The sequence below is a fragment of the Marmota flaviventris genome, chromosome 3, assembly GCF_047511675.1.
Source record: "Marmota flaviventris isolate mMarFla1 chromosome 3, mMarFla1.hap1, whole genome shotgun sequence".
Classification (NCBI taxonomy): Eukaryota; Metazoa; Chordata; class Mammalia; order Rodentia; family Sciuridae; genus Marmota; species Marmota flaviventris.
The window spans coordinates 10,316,632-10,330,359 of NC_092500.1; the positions used below are offsets into that span (position 1 = coordinate 10,316,632).

Here is a 13,728-nt window from a genome sequence, read left to right on the forward strand (position 1 = left end):
GGCCGCGGCTCGGGCTCGGGCGCGACGGGCGGGCGGGCGGGCGGCCTCGGCGTCCTCCTGGCTGCGGCGCGGCCCGGGCTCGGCTCCCCGCCGCCCCGCCCGCCGGCCTGCCCCGACCTGCCCGAGAGCCGCCGCCCGCGTGGCCCGGCCCGGCCGGCCGCGGCTTACTCACCGCGGCCCGCTGCCCTCATTGTGGGCCGGCCGCCGGCGCCCGTCGCCTGCGTCCCCGCCCGCGCCGCCGGGGAGCGGGAGGCGGCCGGCGCCCCACCCCGCCGCGGCCCCGCCCCCGCCGCGGCCCCCTCCCCGGCCCGGCCTCGCCCCATCGCCCCGGCCCGCGAGCCCCGCTCCCGCTCCCGCTCCCGGAGCCCCGGGGCGACCCGCCGCTCCCCAGCCCGCCTCCCGGCACCGGGGACGCCTCCCTCCCCTCCTCCCGGCTCCCGACGGTCCGCGGACTTCTCAAAGACCCCACCCACCCGACCCCGCCTGCAACTTTATTGAGGCGGCTTCCCGGCAGACCCCAAAGCCCACCCACTCCCAGAGGGCCACCACCTTTCCCCATCCCATCCCACCACTGTAGAGCGCCCCTGACCACCAGCCAGCCATTCTGGCCTCCGGGGAAACCCCATCAATCTCCACCTTCTACCCAGGTGTCCATGCAGTGACAGGACTGAGCCCTACAGCTGCTCCTGCACAGTTCCCCTCACTCATGAGCCCTGTGCCAGCTCAGGGGACTCCCACACCCCTCTGGGGTCTCTTGGCCCTGATTAGAGTGGCAGTGAACTGGCTGCCCTGGAGGGACCTATGAGAAGCAGGCCCATGCAGGCATTTACATCTGGCTTTGGAAGCTCCCCAGCCCACTATCTATCTGCTGGTCCCTTCAAAACTCAGAGGACCCCTCCCCCAAGCCTCTGCTGACCACAGGCAGGCAGATGATCAGCTGCAGGCAGTGATGTCACTCTGACCAGTGCAATGGCTAGTTGGAAGGGTCTGTCACCACCTTCCAAGAGAAGGAACAGGTCTTAGTCATCTGGGTTTAGGAGTCATATTAACCCCAGGCTCAGATCCTGGTTTTCCCCCCTCCTCTGGCACGTGATCTTGGGCCTGCCTGAATCTCAGCTCCCATATTTCTTGAAAATGGGGACCATTTCTGCTTTAAAAGGTGATTTAGAGATGGAAATGTAACATGCCTGATGCCCCTACATTCTAATTACTGGTACCTGGTACCTGGTAAGCATGTGATGAGATAAATTGAAACCTTTTGTACCCAACTTGTCATCTGAGCCTTTTGGGGCCAATTGTCAGGGAAAGAGAGAAACTTGAGAAATTCCTTCACCTCAAAGTCCACAGATCCAGGACCCAGAGCCCGAGGACTCCAGCTTGCTAGCCTGAACAACCTCACGCCCCTGGGCTTGTCCAAAGCTGGAAGGCCACTATCTTGGCCTAGAAGGTGGATTCTCAGGCCACTAAGTAAAGGGCTGCCGGGACGTAAATGCCCGGCCAGCCCTCTTGGCTCCTCACCAGCCCTGAGCTTCCTTCCACCAGTCCTGTCCCCTGTGGAAAGCAGCTCCCAGGAAATCAAAGTTCCAGATACGTCCATTAAATCATGAATGTAGGAGGCTGGCGTTGTGGCTCAGCAGTAGAGCGCTCACCTAGCACATGCGAGGCACTGGGTTCAATCCTCAGTACCACATAAAAATAAGTAAAGGTATTGTGTCCCTCTACAACTAAAATAAATAAATAAATCATGAACTTAGACTCAGGAATCTGATATTAGACCTTGGTCTTCCAACTAGTACACTCATTGCAACCCAGGAGGGGAAGGGGCTGGGGATATAGATCAGTGGCAGAGCACATCTTTAGCATGCACAAAGCCCTGAGTTCCCTCCCTAGCACCTCCCAAAAAAGAAAATTCCCAGAAGGGATTGTACCCCTGTCCTAAGGGGCTCCTGATCTGACTTGGATGCTTCCCATTTCCATAATAACAGCTTATACAGCACAGCCCTCTAGGCCCCATTAACCCTGTGGGCTTTATAAACTCGGCCTGAGTCAGCTCTCCAGACTCTGAAGGGAGGACCTCTATCACCACAGCTGTGTGACCACAGCTGGGTGACTGCAGGCCAAATAACTCACCCCTGTGAATCTCAATTTCATACCCTGTAAAATGGGGATGATAATCTTTTCTCTGTCTGCCTCCCAGGGTTGTGAATAAACAGATGAGATAATGGACGTGAACATGCAGGGCAGACTGAAATCAGGGTTCAGGTGGAAGGGGGGTCTGTATTCACAGGGAAGGCCAGAAGCCACAGGCAGGCAAGTCCCGCCACTTGCCTGAAGTCAGACTATAATTTCAGGATTAGGATTGAGGGATTTGGATCCTTAATTCAGTGCTTTTCTGTTTTGTTTTTTAACTGTCAGTAAGTGGGGCTGGGCCTGTAGCTCAGTGGAAGAGCACTTGCTTAGCATGTGTGAGGCCTTGGGTTCTGCCCCCAGCACCACACACACACACACACACACACACACACACACACACAAAAGCGGTGAGAGGTTTGCCTCTTCCCAGTTCAGGTGTCCCACTTGGGGAGCAGGGTCCTGGCAAGGAAGTGCAGACTAGTCAGGTGAGGGAGCTGTCTCTGCGTCTGGCCAGGTAAGGGCAAGGGGAAAGGAAGCCCAGGAGCAGGAAGCCAAAAGGAGTCTGCTGGTCTGGGTGGGAGGTGCAGGCTATACTTTTCTTCCGCTTACCCTTCTTCCAGCCAACAGGCTCTGCAGGAGAGTTGAGAAAGAGGAAGTGAAGGCAAGAGGAAAAAGAACCCATTAGTTAGGTGTGGGGGTGCACGCCTGTTATCCCAGGGGCTCAGGAGGCTGAGGCAGGAGGATGGCAAGTTCAAAGCCAGGCTAAGCAATTTAGCAATGACCCTGTCTCTAAATAAAAACTGAAAAGAGTTGGGGATGTGGCTCAGTGGTAAAGCACCCTTGGGTTTAATCCCTGGTACCAAAAAGAAAGGAAAAAAGCACCGATTGCGGGTGGAGAAAGCTGACATTTCCTCAGCTCTAAGAATGACGAGTGCATGTGATCAGGACTGTGGCTCACATTTATTTTCACACTTGGATCCAAAGGTAAGTTTCAGAGAAATAAAAGGGAGAGAAGTAAGCTGGGCATACAGCTTAGCGGTAGCACACTCGCCCAGCATAGTGTACTCAAAGCCCTGGGTTAGACCCCCAGGACCAGAGGGAAAGAGAGGAAAGAAGCACCATGAAGCGGGAGGGGAGGGTTTGGGGACAAAGATATGTGTTTCTGGGGGTGACAGCAGTGCCCACCTGACCTTTCTCCCACCATCTACTCTCTGCCTCTGACTTACTGGAGGTCGCCTGCCTGAGGTCCAATGTCAGCAATATCTATAGAAGGTGAAGACCTGCCCACCGGTGATGCGCTGGCCCACCCGTTTCCAGCACTGTGTCTAGAAGTGCCATCAAGGGCCCTGCGACTTACATGCTGAGACATTTATGGTTGGGCAGAGCGAGTGGCTCGGTGGTGGAGCGCTGACCTAGCATGTGTGAGGCCCTGGGTTCCATCCCCAGAGCGAGACAGGTGGTTTATTACCCACCGACAGCAAAGCACTGGGAAGAGGCCTGAGTATGGAGGTGCTGAGGTTCAAACCCAGGCAAGCGCTCTACCCTGAGCTACATCCTAGCCCTTTTCAAATTTTATTTTGACAGGGTTTGCTAAGTTACCTAGGCTGGCCAGGAACTTCCAATCTTCCTGCCTCAGCCTTCTGAGCATATGTGAATGTTCTTTAGTAAGGGACTGGGTAGTTAAGTTTCAGCACAGTTAGACGATTAAAAAAAAAAAAAAAAAAAGCACAGCTGTTAAAAAAAAAGTCATCGGCCTGGCATGGTGGCACACGCCTGTAATCCCAGCAGCTCTAAAGGCTGAGGCAGGAGGATCACAAGTTCAAAGCCAGCCTCAGCAACAGCGAGACGATCAGCAACTCAGTGATACCCTGTCTCTAAATAAACTACAAAATAGGGCTGGGATGTGGCTCAGTACTTGAGTGCCCCTGGGTTCAATACCTGGTCAAAAAAACAGAAAAAGAATGTCATGGGAAGGGCCAGGAAGGTTGGGGAGCACCTATAGTCCCTGAAGCAGGAGGATCACTTGGGCCCAGGGGCACAAAACCAGCCTGGTTGCTCAGCCAGACTCCATGGCTTTAAAATAATGTCATGGAATTACATCCTCAAAAAGAGAGGGAAAAAAGCAAGCTGTGATGTAATAGGTATGATAGGATCCCAGTTTTTTGTTTTGTTTGACTGTCTTGCTAAATCGTTCAGGCTAGCCTACATAAATAATATATACATTTAGATACATAAATATACATTATATATATTATGCACATAGAGAGAATTTTATTTTTTTAAGAGAGAGAGAGAAATTTTTATTTTATTTATTTATTTTTAGTTTTCGGCGGACACGACATCTTTGTTTGTATGTGGTGCTGAGGATCAAACCCGGGCTGCACACATGCCAGGCGAGCGCGCTACCGCTTGAGCCACATCCCCAGCCCAAGAGAATTTTAAACATCAGGAAAAAATGATTCATGTCCAAATTCTGTCAGTGATTAATTCTGGGAGTGAGATTGAGGGCTATTTTTACAAGCAACTATGGTTTTAATTTGTATCAACAGGTATAATTTTATTTATTTATACTTTTTTTTTAATGTGATGCTGAGGATGGAACCCAGCCTCACGCGTGCTAGGCAAGCGCTCTACAATGAACTACAACCCCAGCCCTGACTTTTTAAAATAACAATTAGAGCCAGGCGGGTGCAGTGGTGCATGCCTACAATCCCAATAACTCGGGAGGCTGAGGCAGAAGGATCTCAAATTGGAGACCAGCGTGGGCAACTTAGCAAGAGCCTGTTTCAAAATAAAAAGGAGTGGGGATGTAGCTCAGTGGTGGAGCACCCCTGAGTTCCGTCCCAATACCAAATAAATAAAAATGAAAATAACAGCTGTATTGAGATACAACTCGCATGGTGTAACATGATTTTATCTTTTTTCTTTTTATAATTTTATTGATATATGACAGTGGAATGCATTACAATTCTTTTTTTTTTGACATTTTTTTATTTGATTATTTTTTATTTTTATTTTTTTGAAGGCCACTGTCTTTATTGATCTAAAAAACTTTACAAGGACAGTGACTGTTATGCCAAAAAAGGTGACAAATGGCATCAAACAGACCAGAGGTGAAGGTGGGGGTAAGGGCAGGGGCCAGGAATCCAATCAGAAAAGCTGGTTAATGGTTTCCACGGAACTGGCAGGGGAAAGAGAAAGGGAGTTGCAGGCAAGAGCAAAACTTCCAAAAAAATTGAAATGGTGAGGGGAGAGAACTCCCAAAGACCCTGGAGTAGACAACAGCAATCTTTTCCTTTGTAGAGGACCAGGAGCCCCCACTCAGCTGCAAACTCTGGAGACTTGATAATGGGGCTAGGGATTGAGGGCTCCCCAGAGAACATCACAAGAAGGCGTCACACCATTCTTGAAGGCACCCAAAGCAGTCCCTGGACTGCTTGGCATTGGCATCACATGTATCCTTCAGCCATTCTCAGAAGAGGTCTTCATCTTTCTTTAGCACCAGAAACTGCCCGAGGACAACATATGCCTTGTCAAAGCCCCTTTCCTCCAGCTTCTTGCCCAGGACTTCACAATCCCAGCCAGGCTCCCCACTGGCTTTCCCCCATAGGCTCTGCCACAAAGTCTCGATGCTTTTGGGAGGTTGTCGTCTTGATCGAGCTTAATAGGCAGCTCTGGCTCCTGTAATGGTTGCTCTTGCTACTCCAACATTCATGATTTTAAAGCAGACTGTTCAGTTGTTTTTCCTGTATTTATAGACTTGTGCAACCATTACCACTATTAAATCTTAGAGCATTCTCGTCACCCTGCAAACTATGTTCCTAGGAGTACTCACTCCCAATTCCCTGCCTCTGATGCCCAGTGATCTGTCTTCTGTCCCTGCGAATCTGCCTGTCCTGAGCAGTTCATATAAATGGACTCCGACATCCACAATGCAGTCTTTGTGTCTGGCTTTTTCACTTAGCATAATTAGCTAATATAACTTTTTTTTTACTATTTTTTTTTAATTTTTATTGTGGGAAAATATATATGACATAGAATTTGCCATTTTCTCCACACCAATGCACACAGTTCCATGGTGGTGAGCAGTGGGTGAGCAAGCGCGTTCACATCATCGTGTAGCAGACACCACCAGCCCTCTCCAGAACTTTCTTTTCTTTCCCAGCTAATCAGTAACCCACTAATCAGTAACTCCCGGGTCCTCTCCCAGGCCCCACAGCCACGATTCTACTTTCTGCCTCTCCAAATTGCCTACTCTAGGGACCTCATGTTAGGAAGAATTGTAGTATATTTACCACTAGTTAATTTTTAAACTTCTGCTCTGGTTATACTAGTAAGCACTTGTTCATTTTAAAAAAGCATTTCAAGCCAGGCATGATAGTGCCTGCCTGTAATCCCTAGGGCTTGGGAGGCTGAGACAAGAGGATCACAAGTTCAAAGTCAGCCTCAGCAATTTAGGCCCTAAGCATCTTAGTGAGACCCTGTCCCTAAGTAAAAAATAAAAAGGGGTGGGAATGTGGCTCAATGGTTAAGGTATCAGGGTTCAATCCCTGGTACCAAAAAGAAAGAAAGAAAGATGTGTCTGATTTAAAACCAGTTCTAAAAAAGAAAAAAAAAATTACCTACTCCATATCAGGGCCCCAGGCAGATCACTGGATAGAGAGAAATCCGGGGACCTCAGGGAGGACCAAGTATGACTTTTATGATGAGAAATAGATGAGGGTAGGCCTATATGCGTAGGCCACATGTCAGGGCTGGACAGACTGGAGCCGCGGCACCTGTGGCTTCTAATCCAGGGCTGCATTTTTCTAAGCGTCTTTGAGGGTCGGACTCCAGGATTCTTGGTTTAGGATTCCCAAGGGCCATGACTTCTGTGGGTCTGACCACTCTGCTTCTTCACCAGGCTGCTCCCTGGGAATGAGCGCTGCCCAGGCTCTGAGCTGTACCCTAGGGCAGCCTGGCAGGGTGGTGGACAATGGGACCATTATAGGGCCTCTCCAGCCAGGGCGAGGACCAGTGGAAGTTGTGGGCAGCTCAGGGGCAGGAGTGGCATCTGCCTCGCTGAGCAGAGGTGGTCCCGAGTCTGGACTGCCACCACCTGCACGAGGCCTGGGTCCCTGGAATCCCAGCTATGTCTGAAGACAGGCGGCTGTCCTCAGCCTCTCTCCCCAGACCATCCTGCCCCTACATGTACACATTCTACAAAATCCTCCTGGTACTGGGGCTTGCCCCTTCCCTCTCAAAGGGAAAAAAAAAAAAAAATCCTCCAACTAAGCCCTGGAGAACAGAGGGCCACGTGCTGCCTGTCACTGGGAAGGAGCAAGCCTGCGGAGCTGGGAGATACTTGGGCTTTGTCTCTGGAACTGTCTCAAGACGGGGTCAAGTCAAAGAAGCCACTAAAATGCCAGATCTGGCATATTTCCTTATCTAGCAAAGCCCCCTCCATGTTCTGGGAGGAGACCCTAAGGCCAGGCAGGGGAGGTGTTCGCTCAGGGTCACAGAGACTCTTGGAAGAGGAGCCCGAACCCCTCCACCTGGCTGCAGCTGCTGTTGAGCCTCCGCCTGTCCCACTGCTGCTCTTCCAAACTGCACACAGGCTCAAGACCTGGCCAGACATGGCCTCCTCCCCCAAGGCTCCCCAGACAGCTCCCTCAGAATCCCACCCTCAGAATTAAAATGCAGCCCCAAGGGGAAGCCAGTGCTGAGTGCATGAGAAGTTCCACCGTCTGTCCTGGAGGGACTGGTGGCCAGTGTGGGAGATGTGTGTGACAATCACAACCAACCATCACAGGAAGACAAGACCAGGGATATGATGGAGGCTTGGGCACAGTGTACAGGGCTTCAGAAAGGCCTCTCCCCTGAACCCTTCCACCACGAAGCCTGCGCGGGCCGCTCACATGGTCCAGTACATATGGTGCGCAGGAATCTGTACCCACTGGACTGTGAGATGCCCACAAGACACACAGCTAAACCCTCCCTGCAACAGCCGTCCTCCCGAGCTGAGCTGGGCTGCTTCTCCTCACGGTGAATTACCTGTTGATTCCTCCTAGTTCTTTGAACTAGTCTCATATTACATCCATTTGCTAATGAAGGTGTGGCTCAGAGAGGCTAAATAGCCTGCAGGAAGACACATAGCTGTCACAGGTGCAGTGACAACTCAGCCTAGCTCTTTCTGAGCTCATAAAGAACTTTCTTCACCACTAAGATATTTCCCTGCCACGAGCACCAGCTCCACAGCACTGAGGCACTGCCCCACCATGCGAAGGCCAACCCTGGCAGGCAGCCTCAAGCCTCCAGCCTTGGTCTTCTGGGGACATCCCATCTCCCTTCCAAACATGGTACGTATTATTAGTGCTGGGGTTTTCCCAGCAAGGCCGCAGGATTGAAGTTTAGTGAAAATGTGGTCTTCTGGGCCCTGAGGGTTGGGCTCCTGTTGCTCTATAGGAGAGCAAAGAGGCCCAGAGGACCTGGCGTGGGGTCCGTGTACGCAGCAAGCCCCGATTATGCTTTGGCTGTGGTTGAGGGGGGACCTGGGGTTACAGGCCACTCGAGCCCTCCCTTCTCCCCATCAGTGTCCACCTGGCCCCTTGGCAGGTGGAGTGGAAGCGGTTCCTAAGCCTTCCTAAAACAGCTGGGTCACCTCTCAGGGAGAGGCCTGGGTGACGGGAAAGGTTGTCACACAGCTTCCCAGGTGACGACCACCCACGCGGTGCTGTGGGCCAGGCAGTTCTTCCTGTCAGACATAAAGCGAGACTTGCGCACCTTGGAGCTCTGGGAGCTGCTTCTTCCTGCCAGGAGAGCAGAGGTTAGCTGGGGCACGCCTCCCCCAGGTGACACAGCCCTGTGTGGACATGAGTGAGCACCACACCCCTGCCAGCAGCCTCCAGAGGGTCAGGAGCTGGGACTTGGAAAGGCTCAGGTGGGAGAATGACTGGCTCCGCTTGCCTGATGAGGAAGCAGAAGCTCAGAGAGGTTCAGCCGTGTGCCTGAATCTCCAGGTTAAGGGGCAGGGGCAGGGCTTGCACCCTGAAGGGCACCCAGCCATGACCACAGGCCTCTCAGCACCTGCCTGGGGAAGTTGTGGGGGTGGGGTGAGTACAGAGAGGAACCCTGGTTTTATTTAGTATTTTTAGTTGTAGAGAGACACAATACCCTTATTTTGTTTTCATTTTTAGGTGGTGCTGAGGATGGAACCCCGGGCCTCACAGGCGCTAGGCGAGTGCTCTACCACGGAGCCACAACCCCAGCCGCCCCCCGCCCCCACCTTGATTTTGATCAAGTGGCAGGATAGGGTGAGGGGGGGCCAGAAATAATGAAAAACCAGTGTTTTCACAGCAGGCTTGGTAGGAATGGGGAGCTGCAGGAGCCAGGACGAGTCGCTGCTTCCCATGTGCTTCCGGAAGACCTCAGGAAATGCTGTCCCCTGCCTTCCTCTCAGCCTCTTCCTGAAGCCCTTCCCCCACACAGGAGGCCAGGGCAGGGGGGCAGCCACTGTGAGGAAGAGCCAGGCAGCACAGCATGGTTTTCCTGCACTGAAGGCTGTGCCAGAGGGCATCTACCCATCCTGTCCATCCACGCTCCCCCATTCTATGCCTTTGTGTCCCAGAAAGCATTTAAGGCAGCTCTACCACCGCGCAGCCACCGAGATGTCCCATTTGGCCCCCGCTCACTTGTTCCTCAAGCTGTCAGCCATGCGTGCAGCAGGGTCTCTCTGCTGCCAAGGCCACCGCTACCAGGCGCTGCCTCTCTCACCTCCAGTGTCCACAGGGCTCCTGGCTTTTAGACCCTAGAGGTTACCCAGGATTCTAGAAGGGCAGGGCTGAAGCCCACAGCTGGCAGCATGTGCCCCTGCCTCATTTTACAGCCAAGATGGTCAAGGACGGGCAGGGAATCACATCCAGTGTGTGAGGAAGGCAGGAGGGAGGGAGGGAGGGGGAGACACAGACGGACGGACAGTGGAAAGAAGGTGGGCCAAGACCACTGGAGGCTCCACTAGGATCTGTGTCAAGGCACCAGTGCTAACCTGGGGCTGAAGTGCAGGGCTCTGGTGCCAGCTCTTCACTGCTTCTCCCCAGAAGTCATGCCCTAGGCACCTCTACCCAATGTGCCACAGGCTCCTTGACTCCGGTGTAACCCAGGAATCCACCCACCTGCGTGCCTCTCCGCCCAAACCTGCTCCCACACTGCTCCCCCTCCGAGGACTCTGCCCACCACCTCCGAGCTGCAAAGGCCAGGGACCAGGTTGATCCTTCACCTGCAGCCCCACATCCAGGCCCTGTCTTCCGCCTCCACGCCTGCCACCGCCACTGCGCCAAGACCCAGCTCCTCTGTGGCTGGGCTGCCCTAGACAGGTGTCTCCGCCTCTCTGTGAACTGTCTTTGTACTCCCTCTCCACTGGTCCTCCCTTTGGTGTGGAGACTGAACTCAGAGCCTCCCTCAGGCTAGGCAGGTTCTCTGCGGCTCCCTTTGGTCCATGGAGGAACAGGCAGTGAAGTCCTAGGGTCCACAGGCCCCAGCTGCACCAGGAAGTTGCAGGGCTATTCCACACATGACCTTTCTGCCAAGGTCACAGCCAACTAATAATGGCCTTCACTCCCTAATGACATGCCAGGTGCTGTGCTAAGAACCTCACGTCATTTAATCAACAGAATGATCCCGAGGCAGGTGCCATCCCCATTTAATAGACAAGAAAGATAAAGCATTGAGGGGCTGGGGCTATAGCTCAGTGGGTAGAGTGCTTGTCTCACAAGCACAAGGCCCTGGGTTCAATCCCCAGCACCAAAAAATGGAAAAGAAAGAAAAGAAAGGTAAGGCACTGAGAAGTCAAGTCCTCTGGGCCACCCACACAGGGCTAGCGTGTGGAGCAGTCAGGACTCAAGCCCAGGTCTGACCAAGGCCAAGCCTGGTCACACTCCACCAGCTGCCCTGTTACTGACTGAAGCTTCTGGAAACACACCACCCAGAGCTCCCCATTTCCTGATAACAAAAATCCTTGCTCTCTTCATGCTTGGAGGATTCTGGACCTGCTTGCTCTGCGATAGGCAAGGGAGACTCAGAATCCTGTGAGCTGGCTGCAGCTGCTGAGCGCCACATTCCTCCCGCGGTGCCAGGCGGAGTGCAGTCGTGCCTGCCCCCTCCCAAGCACTGCTGGGCCGGGAGGTGGCCGGGAGCCAGGCGCTCACACACACTGGGCCTGTGTGGCCTTGGGCCCCTGAAATAGCCTGTCTTCCAGCTAGGTAAGGGGAGTGCAGAGAGGTCCTACCAGGCAGCACACTTTGACGAGATTCTAAAGATGAAGCAGGAGACCTTGACGTGATCCATGAAATTGTGGTGTTGAATAAAAACAAGTTAAGCCAGGCGAGCTGCTCAGGTGAAGCTGAGCTCCAATTAGACACCCTGCCAGGCATCAGGACTGGTGGGAGGCACAGCAGAGGACATTCTCTGCCAAGTCAGTGCATGGCACCCACCCCTGCCAGGGAATGGGGGTGGACATGTGGGGGCTCAGGAGCTCTGGAAGGCGTCAAAATGTTTGACTGGCATTCACGAGGACCCACCAGGTAGCAGATGAAAAGATTCGAAAGTTACCGAGGGTTTTACAAAAGTTGGATTTGTTACATGTGAAGGGAGAAGACTAGCATTTTCTTCCTCTGGGGGTCAGGGTGTCTCCCAGAGGAAGCTCTGTCTGAGAATCAGGCTGACCTGGATTCAAGTCCTAGCTCCACCCTTTCCCTCTGGGAGCCTGGACAAGTTCAGTCCTCTCTTCGGTGAAAACTAGCTTTCCAAGTCACTCAGTCTCAAAGTCTCAGTCCTTACTGCCATGTATGATTGACTGGGTCCCTGGCTGTTCACTTTCCTACCCCTTTGACTCATGACTGCCCCCCTTCCCTACTTTTGGTATAGGGGATTGAACCCAGGGGTGCTCGGCCACTGAGCTACATACACCCCAGCACTTTTTGTTGAGACAGGATGTTGCTAAGTTGTTGAGGTTGGCTTTGAATCTGAACTTGTAATCTTCCTGGCTTAGCCTCCCAAACCACTGGGATTAACAGGCATGCACCATACCTGACCCTTATTTTTTTTAATCTTGCTAAGTTTCTGAGGCTGGCCTTGAACTTGAAGATCCTAATGTTTCAGTCCCCCAGAGAAGCTGGGATTACAGGCATGTGCCACTATGCTGGAGCCCAACTGGCCACTTTTTTTTTTTTTTGGTAGGTGGACACAACACCTTTATTTTATTTTTACGCAGTGCTGAGGATCGAACCTAGTGCTTCATGTGTGCTAGGCAAGCGCTCTGCCACAACTCCAGCCACACTTCTTGCTACATTCCCTTGGCACATTAAAAACCAAAAGGGCCCAACAACATTCACCCAAGGCAGGCCCAGTTCTGCCCAGTAGCAGGTGCCAACCTGCAGAGGACCTTGGAGAAAGTAGTGGTGTGGGGCCAAGTCTTGGCATTTTTGTAGCCATGTGACCTGGAGAGAGTCAATTAACTCAGGGTCCACTTCCACACCAACGAAGCGGGGAATTACTACTAAAGCCAGGGTATATGAGGCAGTATTTTTAGAGGCCTCTTGGATAGTTCTTGGCAGAGGGAAGTGGCTGGAAGTTTCTTCCCAGGACTAAGCACTGTTCAAAAATTTCATGATTAACATGCCATGAAAATCATGCAGGCCACGTAGACCCCATGGGATTCTTGTGAGGCTCAAGTAAGATACAGAATGTGAAAACGCCTGTGAATACGGCACGTTACGAACAGGGGGACGGAGATCTCAATTCAGGCGGATGCGGCACACCTGGGACCCAGCTACTCAGGAAGCTGAGGCTGGCTTTGAACTCTCCATCCTCCTGCCTGGGACCCAGCTACTCAGGAAGCTGAGGCAGGAGGATGGAGAGTTCAAAGCCAGCCTCAGCAGATTAGTGAGGCCCTAAGCAACTCAGCAAGGCCTGTCTCTAAAATAAAATATTAAAAAGGACTGGGGATGTGGCTCAGTGGTTAAACACTCCGGGTTCAATCCCCCGTACAAAAAGAGAGAGAGAGGTGCTGGGGATGTGGCTCAAGCTGTAGCGCGCTCGCCTGGGATGCATGCGGCCCGGGTTCGATCCTCAGCACCACATACAAAGATGTTGTGTCCGCCGAAAACTAAAAAATAAAAAAAAATAAAGAGAGGGGAGGGGAGAAAATGACTTCATTTCACACACGGGTAACTGATGAACTGATGCACCACGAAAGTAGGACCCAAGGGAATAACGCCTTGTCACTAGAACACAGGCTCTCCCACAATAACGAGGCGGCAGATCTGGCTCCCAAGATCCTTTACTGGGACCTATTTACAGCATTTCTGTTCTTAATCTGAACAGCTAATATTCAAAGGCTTCATGGTGACAAAATACTTCACATCCACAAAACCAAAACAGGCTCCAACCAACCCAAGCATGAGTGTCCTCAGGGTCTCTGTCCCATCTTCTTCAGGGTTCGATTAAGCTAGAAGAAAAAGAAGCAAAGCTAGATCAAGGGTTTTCCCCACCCATTCCAACAGCGTGCACACCAGACAGGCAGGCTCCCAGCTGCCCCTGGAGGCCAGGAAGAGGCATCTTGGG

General features: G+C 52.5%; 1 protein-coding gene and 1 pseudogene across 1 annotated transcript in view; both read right to left on the reverse strand.

Annotated features, from left to right (window-relative positions):
* Window positions 1-5,036: 5,036 nt before the first annotated feature.
* Window positions 5,037-9,823, reverse strand: LOC114088544 (barrier-to-autointegration factor pseudogene; annotated as a pseudogene).
* A 3,603-nt stretch (window positions 9,824-13,426) lies between these two features.
* The window catches only part of Eif3l (eukaryotic translation initiation factor 3 subunit L), a 28,946-nt gene continuing 28,644 nt past the window's right edge, over window positions 13,427-13,728 (reverse strand). Inside the window, exon 13 of the mRNA XM_027934222.2 lies at window positions 13,427-13,612. Within this exon, the coding sequence (XP_027790023.1) occupies window positions 13,574-13,612 (39 nt within the window). The 3' untranslated portion in view covers window positions 13,427-13,573. The remainder of the gene's footprint in view (window positions 13,613-13,728) is intronic.